The sequence below is a fragment of the Bos taurus genome, chromosome 1 (genome assembly GCF_002263795.3).
Source record: "Bos taurus isolate L1 Dominette 01449 registration number 42190680 breed Hereford chromosome 1, ARS-UCD2.0, whole genome shotgun sequence".
NCBI lineage: Eukaryota > Metazoa > Chordata > Mammalia > Artiodactyla > Bovidae > Bos > Bos taurus.
The window spans coordinates 148,342,016-148,357,461 of NC_037328.1; the positions used below are offsets into that span (position 1 = coordinate 148,342,016).

General features: G+C 46.1%; 1 protein-coding gene and 1 pseudogene across 1 annotated transcript; both read left to right on the top strand.

Annotated features, from left to right (window-relative positions):
• The first annotated feature begins 4,824 nt into the window (after window positions 1-4,824).
• Window positions 4,825-11,620, top strand: CBR1 (carbonyl reductase 1). Its single transcript, NM_001034513.1, has 3 exons — window positions 4,825-5,214; window positions 5,727-5,834; window positions 11,100-11,620. Exons 1-3 carry the CDS (start codon window positions 4,926-4,928, stop codon window positions 11,534-11,536), a joined length of 834 nt encoding a protein of 277 aa, NP_001029685.1. The 5' UTR covers window positions 4,825-4,925; the 3' UTR covers window positions 11,537-11,620.
• A 258-nt stretch (window positions 11,621-11,878) lies between these two features.
• Window positions 11,879-14,282, top strand: LOC112448060 (carbonyl reductase [NADPH] 1-like; annotated as a pseudogene).
• The last annotated feature ends 1,164 nt before the right edge of the window (window positions 14,283-15,446 follow it).

Genomic DNA, 15,446 nt, shown 5'->3' on the forward strand with positions numbered 1-15,446 from the left:
GGTGACAGTATACAGCCTTGACTACTCCTTTCCCAATTTGAAACCAGTCTGTTGTTCCATGTCCGGTTCTAACTGTTGCTTCTCGACCTGCATACAGATTTCTTAGGAGCCAGGTAAGGTGGTCCGGTATTCCCATCTCTTGAATTTTCCAGTTTGTTGTGATCCACACAGTCAAAGGCTTTGACGTAGTCAATAAAGCAGAAGCAGATGTTTTTCTGGAATTCCCTTGCTTTTTCTATGATCCAACAGATGTTGGCAATTTGATCTCTGGTTCCTCTGCCTTTTCTAAATCCACCTTGAACATCTGGAGGTTCTTGGTTCATGTACTGTTGAAACCTAGCTTGGAGAATTTTGAGCATTACTCTGCTAGCATGTGAGATGAGTGCAGTTGTGCGGTGGTTTGAACGTTCTTAGGTATTGCCCTTCTTTGAAATTGAAATGAAAACTGGCCTTTTCTAGTCCTGTGGCCACTGCTGAGTTTTCCAAATTTGCTGACATATTGAGTGCAGAACTTAAATCATCTTTTAGAATTTGAGATAGCACAACGGGAATTCCATTACCTCACTAACTTTGTTCATAGTGATGCCTCCTAAGGCCCACTTGACTTCACATTCCAGGATGTCTGGCTTTAGGTGAGTGATCACACTGTCGTGGTTATCTGGGTCATGAAGATCTTTTTTGTATAATTCTGTGAATTCTTGCCACCTCTTCTTAATATCTTCTGCTTCTGTTAGGTCCATACCATTTCTATCCTGTATTGTGCCCATCTTTATATGAAATGTGCCCTTGGTATCTCTAATTTTCTTAAAGAGATCTCTAGTCTTTCCCATTCTATTGTTTTCCTCTATTTCTTTGCATTGATCACTGAAGAAGGCTTTCTTATCTCTCCTTGTTATTCTTTGGAACTCTGCATTCAATGGGTGTATCTTTCCTTTTCTCCCTTGCCTTCAGCTTCTCTTCTTTTCTCAGCTATTTATAAGGCCTCCTCAGACAACCATTTTGCCTTTTTGCATTTCTTTCTTGGGGATGGTTTTGATCACTGCCTCCTGTACAATGTCATGAACCTCTCTCTGTCCATAGTTCTTCAGGCCCTCTGTCTATCAGATCTAATCTCTTGAATCTATTTGTCACTTTCACTGTATAATCATAAGGGATTTGATTTAGGTCATACCTGAATGGTCTAGTGGTTTTCCATACTTTCTTCAGTTTAAGTCTGAATTTTGCAATGAGTTCATGATCTGAGCCACACTGACCCCACCCTTTTTATCAGCTAGCCTCCAAAAGAGCCCAATATGGAAAAGAGGGGAAGGTAGTATTAACTTTATAGTAGAGAAACTTGGCCAATGCTAAATTGGCTGAGTAATAAAGAATAATAACAGTGATAAGTCATGTTGATTGCAGGTTTCCCATCTATAGGAAGGGTACTTGGCCTTTGTGATATTACCCTCCAAAACCCTTAACCTTAGTTCAGTAAAAGAAGAACAACCTGATTCTACGGTGTGTGTGTCCCTTTAAGGTTGTTTGTATTGTTGCCTGTGCTTAGTCATGCTGGCTCTGCACTCTTGTGTTGTTGAACAGAGAAAGAACTTTGTCCGTAGCCTGAAATATACATGTAATAGCCCTTTCCCAAGGCCCTGTCTCCCAGGCGTGAATTTTAAAGGCCTAACACTTTTCCTTTATGTAAAGATAAAATTGCTGAATTTGTTAAAGGTTATGCACAACTGCAAAAACAGAGGATTATCTCCCCCCTCCAAGTCTGGCTGAGCAACTTCACTTTCACTTTTCACTTTCATGCACTGGAGAAGGAAATGGCAACCCACTCCAGTGTTCTTGCCTGGAGAATCCCAGGGACGGGGGAGCCTGGTGGGCTGCCATCTATGGGGTCGTACAGAGTCGGACACAACTGAAGTGACTTAGCAGCAGCAGCAGCAGAGTTCTCTTTGGGCCACAGCTGATATTGCTAGAGGGCACTCCATCACTTGGTCAGTTATAATACCTGCTCTGACCCTGGCCATAAATATAATTTTTTCTTTAGAGCCAAGCAAGCTCAATCAGAACAACCAACTGAATCTCACTCAAAAATCATAACCTTCCTCAGTCATGGGATGGACTTACGTGGTTAACACCAAGCTACGGTCATTAAAGTTTAAAGGCTCCTTTGTGCTGTGATTGTGACATTGTAAAAACATTACCATTGAGGAAACTGGGTAAAGTATAAGGAATTTCTGTATTATTTGTTACTACTGTTCGTGAATCTACAATCATCTCATAAAGTTTTGTCAAAAAGCAGAGTTCTTTCCCTGATTATTAGTTTTGTTGTTTTTTTTTTTTTGCAACTGATTAGAAAAATTCCTTGAAGTTGTAATATAATTGGAAACTATCTAAAGCATAGCTGTTCAAAGAAAGTTTCTGCTGTGATGGAAAGCGATACATGCACTGTCTGGTACAGCCATCACTAACACATGTGACTCAGCCCTTGAAATGTGGTTAGTGGAACTAACAGACTGAATTTTAATTGTATTATTTTGATTAAAATTACATTTAAGTAGCCACTAGCTTCTGGCTACCATAAAAGAATGTGGACAAAGAACATTACCTACCATTTCAGTAAACAGAGGATATTGAAGCCATCGAGTCATTAGCCACTGCAGCCCACCCCAACGGTGCACCCAGAAAGGAATTCACAGCAGAGAAAAACAGGATACTGGCCCCAGATAGAGTTCAAGTGCACATCAAAGGAATAATTTCAGTAAGCCCAAACACTTATCATACACTGAAAACTGCTAAATTCATTAATTTGTGATGTTTTATTTAATTAGCAGTAATTGATGTTTCAGGACCTGGGTTTTTTGGGCTATTTTTGCAAAAACTCCTGTATATCCTGGCTCCTCCCTTACCTCTCCAGAACAATCCCTTAGAGGTATCTGAAGAGGCTATATCCCAGGCTTAAAACCTCAGTTCAGTTCAGTCGCTCAGTTGTGTCCGACTCTTTGCAACCCCATAAACCGCAGCACACCAGGCCTCCCTGTCCATCACCAACGCCCGGAGTCCACCCAAACCCATGTCCATTGAGTCGGTGATGCCATCCAACCATGTCATTCTCTGTCATCCCCTTCTCCTGCCTTCAATCTTTCCCAGTATCAGGGTCTTTTCAAATGAGTCAGCTCTTCGAATCAGGTGGCCGAAGTATTGGAATTTCAGCTTCAAAATCAGTCCTACCAATGAACACCCAGGACTATCTCCCCTAGGATGGACTGGATGGATCTCCTTGCAGTCCAAGGGACTCTCAAGAGTCTTCTCCAACACCACAGTTCAAAAGCATCAATTCCTTGGCACTCAGCTTTCTTTATAGTCCAACTCTTACATCCATGTAAGCCAGCCAAATAAAATGTAATTCTCAACTTTCGTGCTTAGTCACCTAGTCCGAATCTTTGTGACCCCATAGCCTGCCAGGCTCCTCTGTCCATAGGATTCTCCAGGAAAGAATACTGGAGTGGGTTGTCATGCCCTCGGCCAGGGGATCTTCCCAACCCAGGGATGGAACCCAGATCTTCCACATTGCAGGTGAATTCTTTCCCATCTGAGCCACCAGGCAGGCCCAATATAACAATATTTGACAGATTAAACCTGGGCACAATGAAAATATTATATTTAATGTTAATAACTCTTAACATGCTTATATTACTTAGATCAACAAGCAAACATTAACACTAAGTATTTAATACTGAATAATTCCCAGTTCATTGTGAACCTGAAATTCATTTTGGTTAATTTCTCTTGCATTTAGAATTATTTGCTTTGTAAGCATTTATTTTTCTGTAGGCCAATTAGATTAGAACTCATTTACAAACCAATCATAACAATATTATCCAAAAATATCTCAACTTTTAGTTTGTGCTTTTTCTTTCAGTGGACAGGACACAGCACAGAAAGGAAAATGATATTATAACCCCCTAATTCCTCTGTTTTAAGCACTAACAGGTAAGGAAGAAAATTAATTTCCCACCACTGAACTAATTTATGAACCTTCTCAGTCTCCATTTCCTCACTTTAAAAATGTAAATAAAAAGATGAATCCTAAGGCGCTACTTGAGTGGGAGAAAGGGCTGCAACGCCCCTTTGCACCTGTACACTTCAGGAACTGCAAACAAGTAACCTGACAACCCTGCAAATAAAGTGATTTAGTGAACACTCCTCACGAGGTAAAAATCAGCCAAGGCTAAGCCAGTAGCTTTGCTTTCATATTTACGGGAGAAACCAACAATTACTTGATCTCTACATTTTCTTCCAACTTATTCCACAACTCGGGGTTCCCAAGACTTCAGTTACAGTGATATTTTTTAAACACCAGGAGAAATAAAGTTAGTACATATGATTCATTTCTGCAAGCCCAACCGTGAACACGGGAGAACAGGAGGAAATCTGAGGATCACTTCAGCTCAGTTCAGTCGCTCAGTTGTGTCCGACTCTTTGTGACCCCATGGATTCCTGCACACCAGGCCTCCCCGTCCATCACCAACTCACGGAGTTTACTCAAACTCATGCCCATGAGTCGGTGATGCCATCCAACCATGAGGACGGGTATCAGTTTTAAACTGAGCGTTTAACGTTCTCTACGTTAACCTAGAGAACACGACCAATAAGAATGATTCTCTCTGCCTCCAGCCCGCAAGTCGCCAGCAGCAACTTTTCAAGAGGACTGTTCGGAAAACTCCGCAGAAGTCTTCTCTCTACACACGCCGCACCTCTGGGGGTCCCCAGGGAGCCGAGCCCCGAGGGGCGGAGCCTGCGTCTGCGCCTGCGCGCTCAGCCCAGGCGCCCCTGGGTGATTCAAGCCAGTGATCGCTCCGCGCACTGCTGTCTCGCTCAAACGCTGGGACTCGCCGCTCCCTATTGAAGGCAACTCAACGCCCTGCACACCGGCCATGTCGTCCTCCAACTGCGTGGCGCTGGTCACCGGGGCCAACAAGGGCATCGGCTTCGTCATCGTGCGTGACCTGTGCCGGCGGTTCTCGGGCGACGTGGTGCTCACGGCGCGGGACGAGGCGCGGGGTCGGGCGGCCGTGCAGCAGCTGCAGGCTGAGGGCCTGAGCCCCCTTTTCCACCAGCTGGACATCGACGACCGGCAGAGCATCCGCGCCCTGCGTGACTTCCTGCGCAAGGAGTACGGGGGCCTCGATGTGCTGGTCAACAACGCGGGCATTGCCTTCAAGAGTAAGAAGCGGCTGGGTGCTCCAGGAGAGGCTGTCACCCGCTCTGAGCATCTCGGTCCAAGATGGACCACATCTGTCGGGGAATCGCTGTAGAGGGGCTTCTCCCGCCTGTGGGGTCCAGAATGACTCCCTAGAGAAGGAGAAGGGAAAGGGGAAGAGGTGCGGCTAGAGGAATTGCGAGGAATTGGCTGCTCTCTAGCCGGAGAGAACTTTTAGTTTCTCTGGCTCAGAATCCCGGGCACCTTTTCCAGGTTGATGCACAGCCCCTTTCTGATGCACAGAGGTCCCATGTACCCTTTGTACAGCGCCGTGCCAGTGGTGCGTTCTTGCAGAACTATGGTTCATTATCAACCTGAGAAATTCACACGGGTCCAATACTGATTGTATTGTGCACAAAATTCAACCGATTTTTACCTTCACTAGTTGCACACAAAATTCATGAGCGATACCTTCTTAGGGAATGTTACCGCGCGAGAACTGTTTCTTGACTCCACTTTGCTTTTCTCTTGAAAGCTGCTGACACCACACCATTTCACATTCAAGCAGAGGTGACTATGAAAACAAACTTCTTTGGCACCAGAGATGTGTGCACGGAGCTCCTGCCTCTAATAAAACCGCAAGGTGAGTCTGATTGGAGCCCAGACAGCAGTGCTTCTGGCAAGATCTGGGCCCACCTGGCTCTGGTCTCATCTACAGGCCCCTGCCACTCCTGCTCAGCTTCCCTGCCCTCCACCGTGTCTCCACCCAGCTGGGTGTCCTGCACCCTGAGGTCCCTCCACACACTGCCCAGGTCCTTGGTGCTGTCTGTCCACCTGCTTTTTGCACATCTGGCTCTTTCTTCTCTTTCCCATCTTAGCTCAGAGGTTTCCTCCTCCAAGAGGCCCTTGAGCTGCTCTGTGCCCATCACAGGGGCAGTTCCCTCAGGAGTCCTTCCCAGACCTCTTTCTCCTGTCCCCCTCTTACTCAGGCTAGTGGCGCCTGCACCACCACCAGTTCATTAGTCCCCTTCCCCCCAAAGACTTGTCCTTTCCCCAAAACCTCTTGGTAACTAATCCTGTCATCCACGCACCAGGAAACTGGAGGGCACCCTGCCCATACGTGGGAAGTAAGCCTGCCCGCTTATTGTCATTACCAGGTCCTAAATTCGTCCAGCTGAGTTTCTCCCCAGCCGTCTGCCCCATCCTAGCTCTACAAACAGGCCCTCAGCTGTTGTTTCTAAACACTTGTAAACCCTCCTAAGGGACCCCTTGCCCTTCTTGAATCCTTTTCTTTCTTGACAGGTTCACTGCCCCTCCCATAAATCCTGCAAGTGTGAATGAAGTCCAAGCCCTTAGTGTGGCTAATAGAGATCTCTAATCTGATAACTGCCCTTCAGTGTGCTCGGTGTTCTGGACAAAACAAACTCATTCCTCTAGCTTAAACTACTGTAATGTTTACCCTGAAGCAAGGGGCTGCGAGAGGAACCACCCCCCATTAAACACACAAAGTAAGACAAGCAGATACTTTAAGAAGGATTCCGAGTGTGCCTAGAGATTGAGGACACGTGTTTACAGTTGACACTCAGCTTCTCACCTGTTTCCCTGTCCACTCCTGGAAGGTGCTACTCCTTCAAACTTGGTTCACTAGGACCTCAGAAGTCAGCTCCTAAGTGTCCCCTGATTCTCCGAAGTGATGTCTTTGCTTTTTAACAGCCTGTCTGCGTTTGTCATAGCTTTGTTCCCAAGCAGCTCTCACCTGATTTCATGGCTGGCTTCACCATCCGCAGTGGTCTTAGAGCCCAGGAAGAGGAGCTCTGTCACTGCTTCCACCTTTTGCCCTATTGGCCATGAGCTAATGGGACCAGATGCCATGATCGTGGTTTTTTAAATACTGAGTGTTAAGCCAGCTCTTTCACTCTCCTCCTTCACCCTCATCAAGAGGCTCTTTAGTTCCACTTCACTTTCTACCATTAGAGACCATCTGCATATCTGCGGTTGTTAATATTTCTCCCACAATCTTGATTTCCAGCTTGTTAACTCACCCAGCCCGGCATTTCACATGATGTGCTCTGCGTAAAAGTTAAACACGGTGACAATAGGGAGCCTTGTACTCCTTTCTCAACCAGTCAGTTGTGCCATACAGGGTTCTAACTGTTGCTTCTTGACCTGTATACAGGGTTCTCAGGAGACAGGTAAGAAGGTCTGGTATTCCTGTCTCTTTAAGAGCTTTCCACAGTTTGTTATGACCCACACAGTCACAGGCTTTAGTGTAGCCAGTGAAGCAGAGGTGGATATTTTTCTGGAATTCCCTTGCTTTCTCTGTGATTCAGTGAATGTTGGCAATTTGATCTCTGATTTGTCTTCCTTTTCTAAACTCAGCTTGAACATCTGAAAATTCTCAATTCACACAATGCTAAAGTGTCACTTGGAGGATTTTGAGCTAATGGGAGATGAGTATAATTGTCCAGTGGTTTGAACATTCTTTAGTATTCCCCAACTTGGGGCTGTGATGAGGATTGACCTTTTCCAGTCCTGTGGTCACTGCTGGGTTTTCTAAATGTGCTGACATGTTGAGTTCAGCACTTTAATAGCATCATATTTAGGATTTGAAATAGTTTTGCCAGAATCTCATCTCTCCACTAGCTTTATTGATCGCAGTGCTTGCTAGGGCCCACTTGACTTCAGACTCCAGAATGTCTGGCTCTGAATGAGAGACTACACCATCGTGCTTATCCAGGTCATTAAATCTTTTTCATATAGTTCTGTATATTCTTTCCAACTCTTCTTGATTTCTTCAGCTTCTCTTAGTCTTTACCACTTCTGTCCTTTATTGTACCCATCTTTGGATGAAATCTTCCTTTGATATTTCTGATTTTCTTGAGGAGATCTCTAGTCTTACCCTTTCTGTTGTTTCCCTCTGTTTCTTTGCATTGTTCATTGAAGAAGGCCTTCTTGTCTCCCCTTGTTATTCTCTGGAATCGGCATTCACATGGGTGAACCTTTCCCTTTCTCCCTTGCTTTTCGCTTCTCTTCTTTCCTCAGTTATTTGTAAAGCCTCCTCAGACAACCACTTCGCCTTCTTGCGTTTCTTTTTCTTTAGGATGGTTTGCTCACTGCCTCCAGTGTAGTATTAGGGACTTCTCTCCATAGATCTTCAGGCACTCTGTTTACTAGATCTAATTGCTTGAATCTATTCATTAGGTGCACTGTATAGTCATGGGGAACTGGATTTAAGTCGTGGCTGACCTGCCTAATGGTTATCCCCACTTTCTTTAGTGAAAGCCTGAATTTTGCTATGAAGAGCTGATGGTCTGAGCCCCAGTCAGCTCCAGGTCTTGTTTTTGCTAACTGTTACAAAGAATGTAATCACTCTGATTTCGGTATTGACCAATCATTTGGTGATGTCCATGTGTAGAGTTGTCTCTTGTGCTGATAAAAAAGGATATTTGCTATGACCAGTGATAGTCTCAGGGCATTCTCAGGATGCCCAGCCCAAGGTTAGAGCCTTGGTCCCACGAGTTAGGACTGGGTTGGAAAAGGAAGTCCTAACCTCCTAGGTACACTTACCAGGAAATGAACCTCTGCAGCAGGTAGCTGAGAAACAGGATGACATATGCTGATGTCATCTCCATCGTGGGAAGATCCCACAGCCCCTTGGCAGGGAGGGAGCCCTGCGTATGAGATGCAGCATTGCAGAGTGAAGTTTCCATTGTTATGGTCAGAAAGGAGGAAAGGAAGAAGCAGTCATGGTTGAACTAGATGCTCTCTGTTCTCACCTGCGTTATTGGAGATAGTCTGGGGGAAAAGGTTCATTTGCTGTATGCCCTAGGGACCATTTCCAGAGACTTTAAATGGTTGAGTTTTGAAAATAATTTTCACAAGTCATTCTGGGTGGTAGATTCACAGACTTCTTCCTTCGTGACTTATTTATTGAGTTTGAATGAAATATTTCATTCCTGTAATTTCTAAGATAATTCAGTTCAGTTCAGTCGCTCAGTCGTGTCCGATTCTTTGCAACCCCATGAATTGCAGCACGCCAGGCCTCCCTGTCCATCCCCAACTCCCAGAGTTCACTCAAACTTATGTCCATCAAGTCGGTGATGCAATCCAGCCATCTCATCCCCTGTCGTCCCCTTCTCCTCCTGCCCCCCATCCCTCCCAGCATCTTTTGATCTTTGAATCTTTTCCAGTGAGTCAACTCTTCACATGAGGTAGCCAAAGTACTGGAGTTTCAGCTTTAGCATCAGTCCCTCCAATGAACACCCAGGACTGATCTCCTTTAGGATGGACTGGTTGGATCTCCTTACAGTCCAAGGGACTCTCAGGAGTCTTCTCCAATACCACAGTTCAAAAGCATCAATTCTTTGGTGCTCAACTTTCTTCACAGTCCAACTCTCACATCCATACATGACCACTGGGAAAACCATAGCCTTGACTAGACAGACCTTTGTTGGCAAAGTAATGTCTCTGCTCTTTAATATGCTATCTAGGTTGGTCATAACTTTCCTTCCAAGGAGTAAGCGCCTTTTAATTTCATGGCTGCAGTCACCATCTGCAGTGATTTTGGAGCCCAGAAAAACAAAGTCTGACACTGTTTCCACTGTTTCCCCATCTATTTCCCATGAAGTGATGGGACCAGATGCCATGATCTTAGTTTTCTGAATGTTGAGCTTTAAGCCAACTTTTTCACTCTCCTCTTTAACTTTCATCAAGAGGCTCTTTAGTTCCTCTTCACTTTCTGCCATAAGGGTGGTGTCATCTACATATCTGAGGTTATTGATATTTCTCCCGGCAATCTTGATTCCAGCTTGTGCTTCTTCCAACCCAGCATTTCTCATGATGTACTCTGCATATAAATTAAATAAGCAAAAATAAATTAATTAATTAATTAAATAAGCAGAGTGACAATATAGAGCCTTAACATACTCCTTTCCCTATTTGGAACCAGTCTGTTGTTCCATGTCCAGTTCTAACTGTTGCTTCCTGACCGGCATAGAGATTTCTCAAGAGGCAGGTCAGGTGGTCTGGTATTCCCATCTCTTGAAGAATTTTCCACAGTTGATTGTGATCCACACAGTCAAAGGCTTTCGCATAGTCAATAAAGCAGAAATAGATTTTCTCTGGAACTCTCTTGCTTTTTCGATGATCCAGCGGATGTTGGCAATTTGATCTCTGGTTCCTCTGCCTTTTCTAAAAGCAGCTTGAACTTCTGGACGTTCATGGTTCACATATTGCTGAAGCCTGGCTTGGAGAATTTTGAGCATTACTTTGCTAGCGTGTGAGATGAGTGCAATTGGGCAGTAGTTTCAACATTCTTTGGCATTGCCTTTCTTTGGGATTGGAATGAAAACTGACCTTTTCCAGTCCTGTGGCCACTGCTGAGTTTTCCAAATTTGCTGGCATATTGAGTGCAGCACTTTCACAGCATCATCTTTCAGGATTTGAAATCGCTCAACTGGAATTCCATCACCTCCACTAGCTTTGTTCGTAGTGATGCTTTCTAAGGCCCACTTGACTTCACATTCCAGGATGTCTGGCTCTAGGTGAGTGATCACACGATCGTGATTATCTTGGTCGTGAAAATCTTTTTTGTACAATTCTTCTGTGTATTCTTTCCACCTCTTCTTAATATCTTTTGCTTCTGTTAGGTCCATACCATTTCTGTCCTCTATTGAGACCATATTTGCATGAAATCTTCCCTTTAGATGTAGCTTACTTTTGAAAAACATTAGAAATAACACGTTGTCACTTATAATAATAAAACACATAAAACCCTATGAGCAACCCCCTCCCAAAATACATTCCCTTCCTTCCCTAATGTCCTCTTTCAAAAGGTCAGGCCTGTCCCAATTGGGTATCATCCTTCTCGTGCTTGCCCTTCTATGGACTGATTTGTGTTGTATTTTAGGCAGAGTGGTGAATGTATCCAGCTTTGTCAGTGTCAACTCTCTAAAGAAATGCAGCCGTGAACTGCAGCAGAAGTTTCGAAGTGAGACCATCACAGAGGAGGAGCTGGTGGGGCTCATGAACAAGTTTGTGGAAGACACAAAGAACGGGGTGCACAGGAAGGAGGGCTGGCCCGATACCGCATATGGAGTGACGAAAATTGGAGTCACAGTCCTGTCCAGAATCCACGCCAGGAAACTGAGTGAGCAGAGAGGAGGGGACAAGATCCTCCTGAACGCCTGCTGCCCAGGGTGGGTGAGAACCGACATGGGGGGACCCAAAGCCTCCAAAAGCCCAGAAGAAGGAGCAGAGACCCCCGTGTACTTGGCCCTTCTGCCCTCAGATGCTGAGGGGCCTCACGGAGAGTTCATTTCTGAGAAAAGAGTTGTGCAATGGTGAGCTCATTCACAGCTACACCATGGATCCATTTATATTGCTGTCCCAGATTCACCAAACAGACACTGACAAAATTATCGCTGTGCAGAAAAAAAGAAAAAGGAATCAAAATATCCAGATCAAGTTCTCACTGGGAGAGGGCTGCTAATCTTGTAAAGAGTTTTCTGACTTCTTCTGTGATCCCAGGGGAAGAAAAGTGGGATGGGTGACAAATAATAAAAATAAATAATTCCTTATAAATGTCCCTTTGTGCAAACTCTTAAATGGTGAATCTGCTCCATTATCCATAATAGTTGAAGCTAGTTTGGTGGACATGTGGGTGTCGAGTATTAGTTCCACTTTTCTATTCAAAATTTTTCGGGACAAACATCTGGAACCAGAGAGTCCTGGCTCGGCCATCTTCCTGGATGACCTTGAGCCAAAATCCAACAGGATACTACTCCCTAACACAGGGAAACCTGCTCAGTGTTACATGACAGCCTGGGAAGGAGGGGAGATTGTAGAGAACCAATACGTGTATATGTGTGGCTGAGGCCCTGTGCTGCCCAGCTGAAACTGTGGTGACAGTTCAGAATGTTGTCAATCAACTATGAAAGTGTTAGTCGCCCAGTCCTGTCTAGGTCTTTGCGGTTCCATGCACAGCTCTCTGCAATTCCATGCACTGTGGCCCACTGGGCTCCTCTGTCCATGGGATTTCCCAGGCAAGAATACTGGAGTCAGCTGCCATTTATTTCTCCAGGGGCTCCTCCCAACCCAGAGATCAAACCTGGGTCTCCCCCCATTGCAGGCAGATTCTTTACTGTCCCAGCCACCAGGGAAGCCCTGTCCTCCAATATAAAATAAAAAGTTTAAAGGAAAAGAGGGCTGTGTCCTCTTTTTTGGCTCAGGATACAGCACAAGGAAAGATGTGGAACCAGGAGTGGTGTTTATTAACCTTACGGAACATTTGATCCCTCCTTAAGCAGAAAGAAGGCAGGGCCTCCTCCTTCTGAAGTAGTCACTGCACTGTATCCCAGGACACAGTTCTTTGCCTTCTGGACTGTGGCACGTCTCCACGTCCCACGCAGCACCACCCCATCAGTCTCCAGCCTTGTCAACTCTAATCCAAAGGGCCCTGTCCACAGGCCATGTCGTCCTCCACCTGCGTGGCGCTGGTCACTGAGGCCAACAAGGGCCTCGGTTTTGCCATCGTGCGTGACCCATGTCGGCGGTTCCTGGGGAATGTAGTGCTCATGGCGCGGGACAAGATGGGAGTCAGGCGGCTGTGCAGCAGCTGGACATTGATTACCTGCAGAGCATCCGGGCCCTGCGCGACTTCCTGCGAAAGGAGTACGGGGGCCTCGACGTGCTCCTGGTCAACAATGCAGCCATCGCCTTCCAGCTTAAGTGAGTGGGAGCTGGGGGGTTACAGCCACTGTGAGGGGAGCCAGATGGGGCGGGGCGGGGCTATTGCCTGAACCTCTGCCGTGGGATCTAGAACCCTCTCCCTAGGGATGGAGCACAGGGCAGAGGTCACAGGGAGAGCAAGTCCTCCGAGATTACAAGCTTTTCCAGCAAGAAGGCTTTACAAAAGCTTTGACCAGGGTACAGGACAGCGCCCAGATTTTCACAGTGTTGATTTCACTGAACTTTGGATGAGTTGGGTTAATTTTTAACTTCTGAAACCAATTTAAAATTGCAGAGTGAAAAAAAAACAATAATAAAATAAAATTGCAGAGTGGTACACAGGAGGTCACATGGGCTTCTTTCACTCAGCCTCCCCTGATGATGCCATCTTATGTAAGTATATAGCGTTCAGTTCAGTTCAGTTCAGTCACTCAGTCGTGTCCGACTCTTTGCAAACCCATGAATTGTAGCACGCCAGGCCTCCCTGTCCATCACCAACTCCCCGAGTTACTCAAACTCATGTCCAGCTAGTCGGTGATGCCATCCAGGCATCTCATCCTCTGTCGTCCCCTTGTCCTCCTGCCCCAAATACCCCCAGCATCAGACTCTTTCATGAGGTGGCCAAAGTATTGGAGTTTCAGCTTTAGCATCAGTCCTTCCAATGAACACCCAAGACTGATCTCCTTTAGAATGGACTGGTTGGGTCTCCTTGCAGTCCAAGGGACTCTCAAGAGTCTTCTATCAAACCGCAAAACACCCATTGGTGCAATACCGTTCACTAACACCAAACATTACTAGACGAAAACAGATTTGACCGAAAAAATAGTGTATCAAGTAGCCATTTTTAGCATATGGCTTTGTTTATTAGCCCTATTTTTTTTTCCTAAAAGTTGATATCCCACACCGATTGCAATTCAGGCAGAAGTGACCATGAAAACAAACGTCCTTGGTACCCGAGCTGTGTGCACAGAGCTCTTGCCTCTGATAAAAAGCTGAGGTGAGTCCAATTGAGCCCAAACTGCAGGGTTTCTGGCAAGATCTCAGCCCACCTGCATCTGGTCTCATCCTTCTCAGCTGCACTGACTTCCACCTGTGTGGTCACTCGGCAGGATGCCCTGTGGCCTCTGGTCCCTCTACACCCGGCCCGAGTCGTTGGTGCTCTCTGTCCATCTGCACTTTGCACATTTGGCTCTTTCTTCTCTTTCCCATCTTAGTTCAAAGGTCTCCTCCAAGAGGCCCTCCACGTGCTCCATGCCCATCACAGGGGGTGTCCTCTCAGGAGTCTTTCCCAGACCTTCTCTCTCCCGTGCCCCTCTCAGAGGGACCTGGTTTGGGTTTGTGGTGCTCATCCTACCACATTCATTAGACCCCTGAAGACTTTTCTGCTTCCTGCCAGCAGAGTGTTTCTTCCTATGGCACTGACATGGTGTATTACCAATACAGGTTTCTAGATGCTAAACCAAGTATACATACTTTGGTCTTTAAGGTTCAGGAAGTTCCCAGACCATCCTCAAGTTCAATAATTCACTGTAAGGACCAAGAACTCGACAAAAAGCTATGATATTCAAAAGGACATGATATTAGAAAAGCGAACAGTAGCTCAGTTCAGCAGTGGTTAAAGGTCTCATGGACCAGGGTCTAAGAAGCCCAGTATGGAACTGGGACTTGACGTCTCCCTGCAGATCCTGGATCTCCCCCAAACAGCCTGTGTCAGACACAAGGGGCATTACCAAGCAGCGGGCTCGACCCAGCCTTGATGTCCAGGGTTCTTGGTGAGGGGTGGTCACGCAGGAATGGCCCACTGCCCTCGTGGCGGGCCCTGCTCTCCAGCCCATCCAGGGGTCCAGCTGATACCAGCTAGGCCGAGGCCCCCACCATACTCACACGCGAACACGGATTAGGTAACCTGACCCTCGAACAAGTAATTAAGGACAGTCTTCTCAGGCAAGGACGTTCAGGCTTCACTATTACCTCCCAGATGTCCTGGAATAGGGCTGAAGCTTCCTCTGGCCAAGCTTAGCCCTTTACTTATAGAGAACACCCTCTGGACCTTCACTAAGACTCCCTTACATCCAAAGGATCATCGAGCATCTAAGTTTAGCCTAGATTTTATTTAACAGATACAGAAAGAGTACAGAAATAACATCTCTCATCGGGGGCAGCCAGACTGGGGTTTGAGTAGTTGAGAGCAACAGATATTCCAGTTTCTAAAGCCACTACTTCCATTTTCATGTGTTTCCACTGATACTAATTTGTTTTCAGCTTTTATCGGAAGATGGTCGCTTTGCAGTATTGTGCTGGTTTCTGCCATACATCAACATGAATCAGCCACAGGGATACCTACGTCCCCTCCCTCCTGAACCTCTGCCACCTCCCACCCCATCCACCCCTCTAGGTTGTCGCAGAGCACTGGGTTGATCTCCCTGAGTCACACAGCAGATTCCCCCTGGCTCCGTACCTTGCATGTGGCAACGTGTGTGTTTCCGTGGTCCTCTCTCAGTGCCTCCCACCCTCTCCTTCCCCCACT

Coding starts and splice junctions, on each gene's coding strand:
- CBR1 (NM_001034513.1), top strand. CDS start 4,926: ATGTCGTCCTCCAACTGCGTGGCGCTGGTCACCGGGGCCAACAAGGGC. Junction 5,215..5,726: donor CGCGGGCATTGCCTTCAAGA/GTAAGAAGCGGC, acceptor TTCTCTTGAAAG/CTGCTGACACCACACCATTT. Junction 5,835..11,099: donor GCCTCTAATAAAACCGCAAG/GTGAGTCTGATT, acceptor GTTGTATTTTAG/GCAGAGTGGTGAATGTATCC.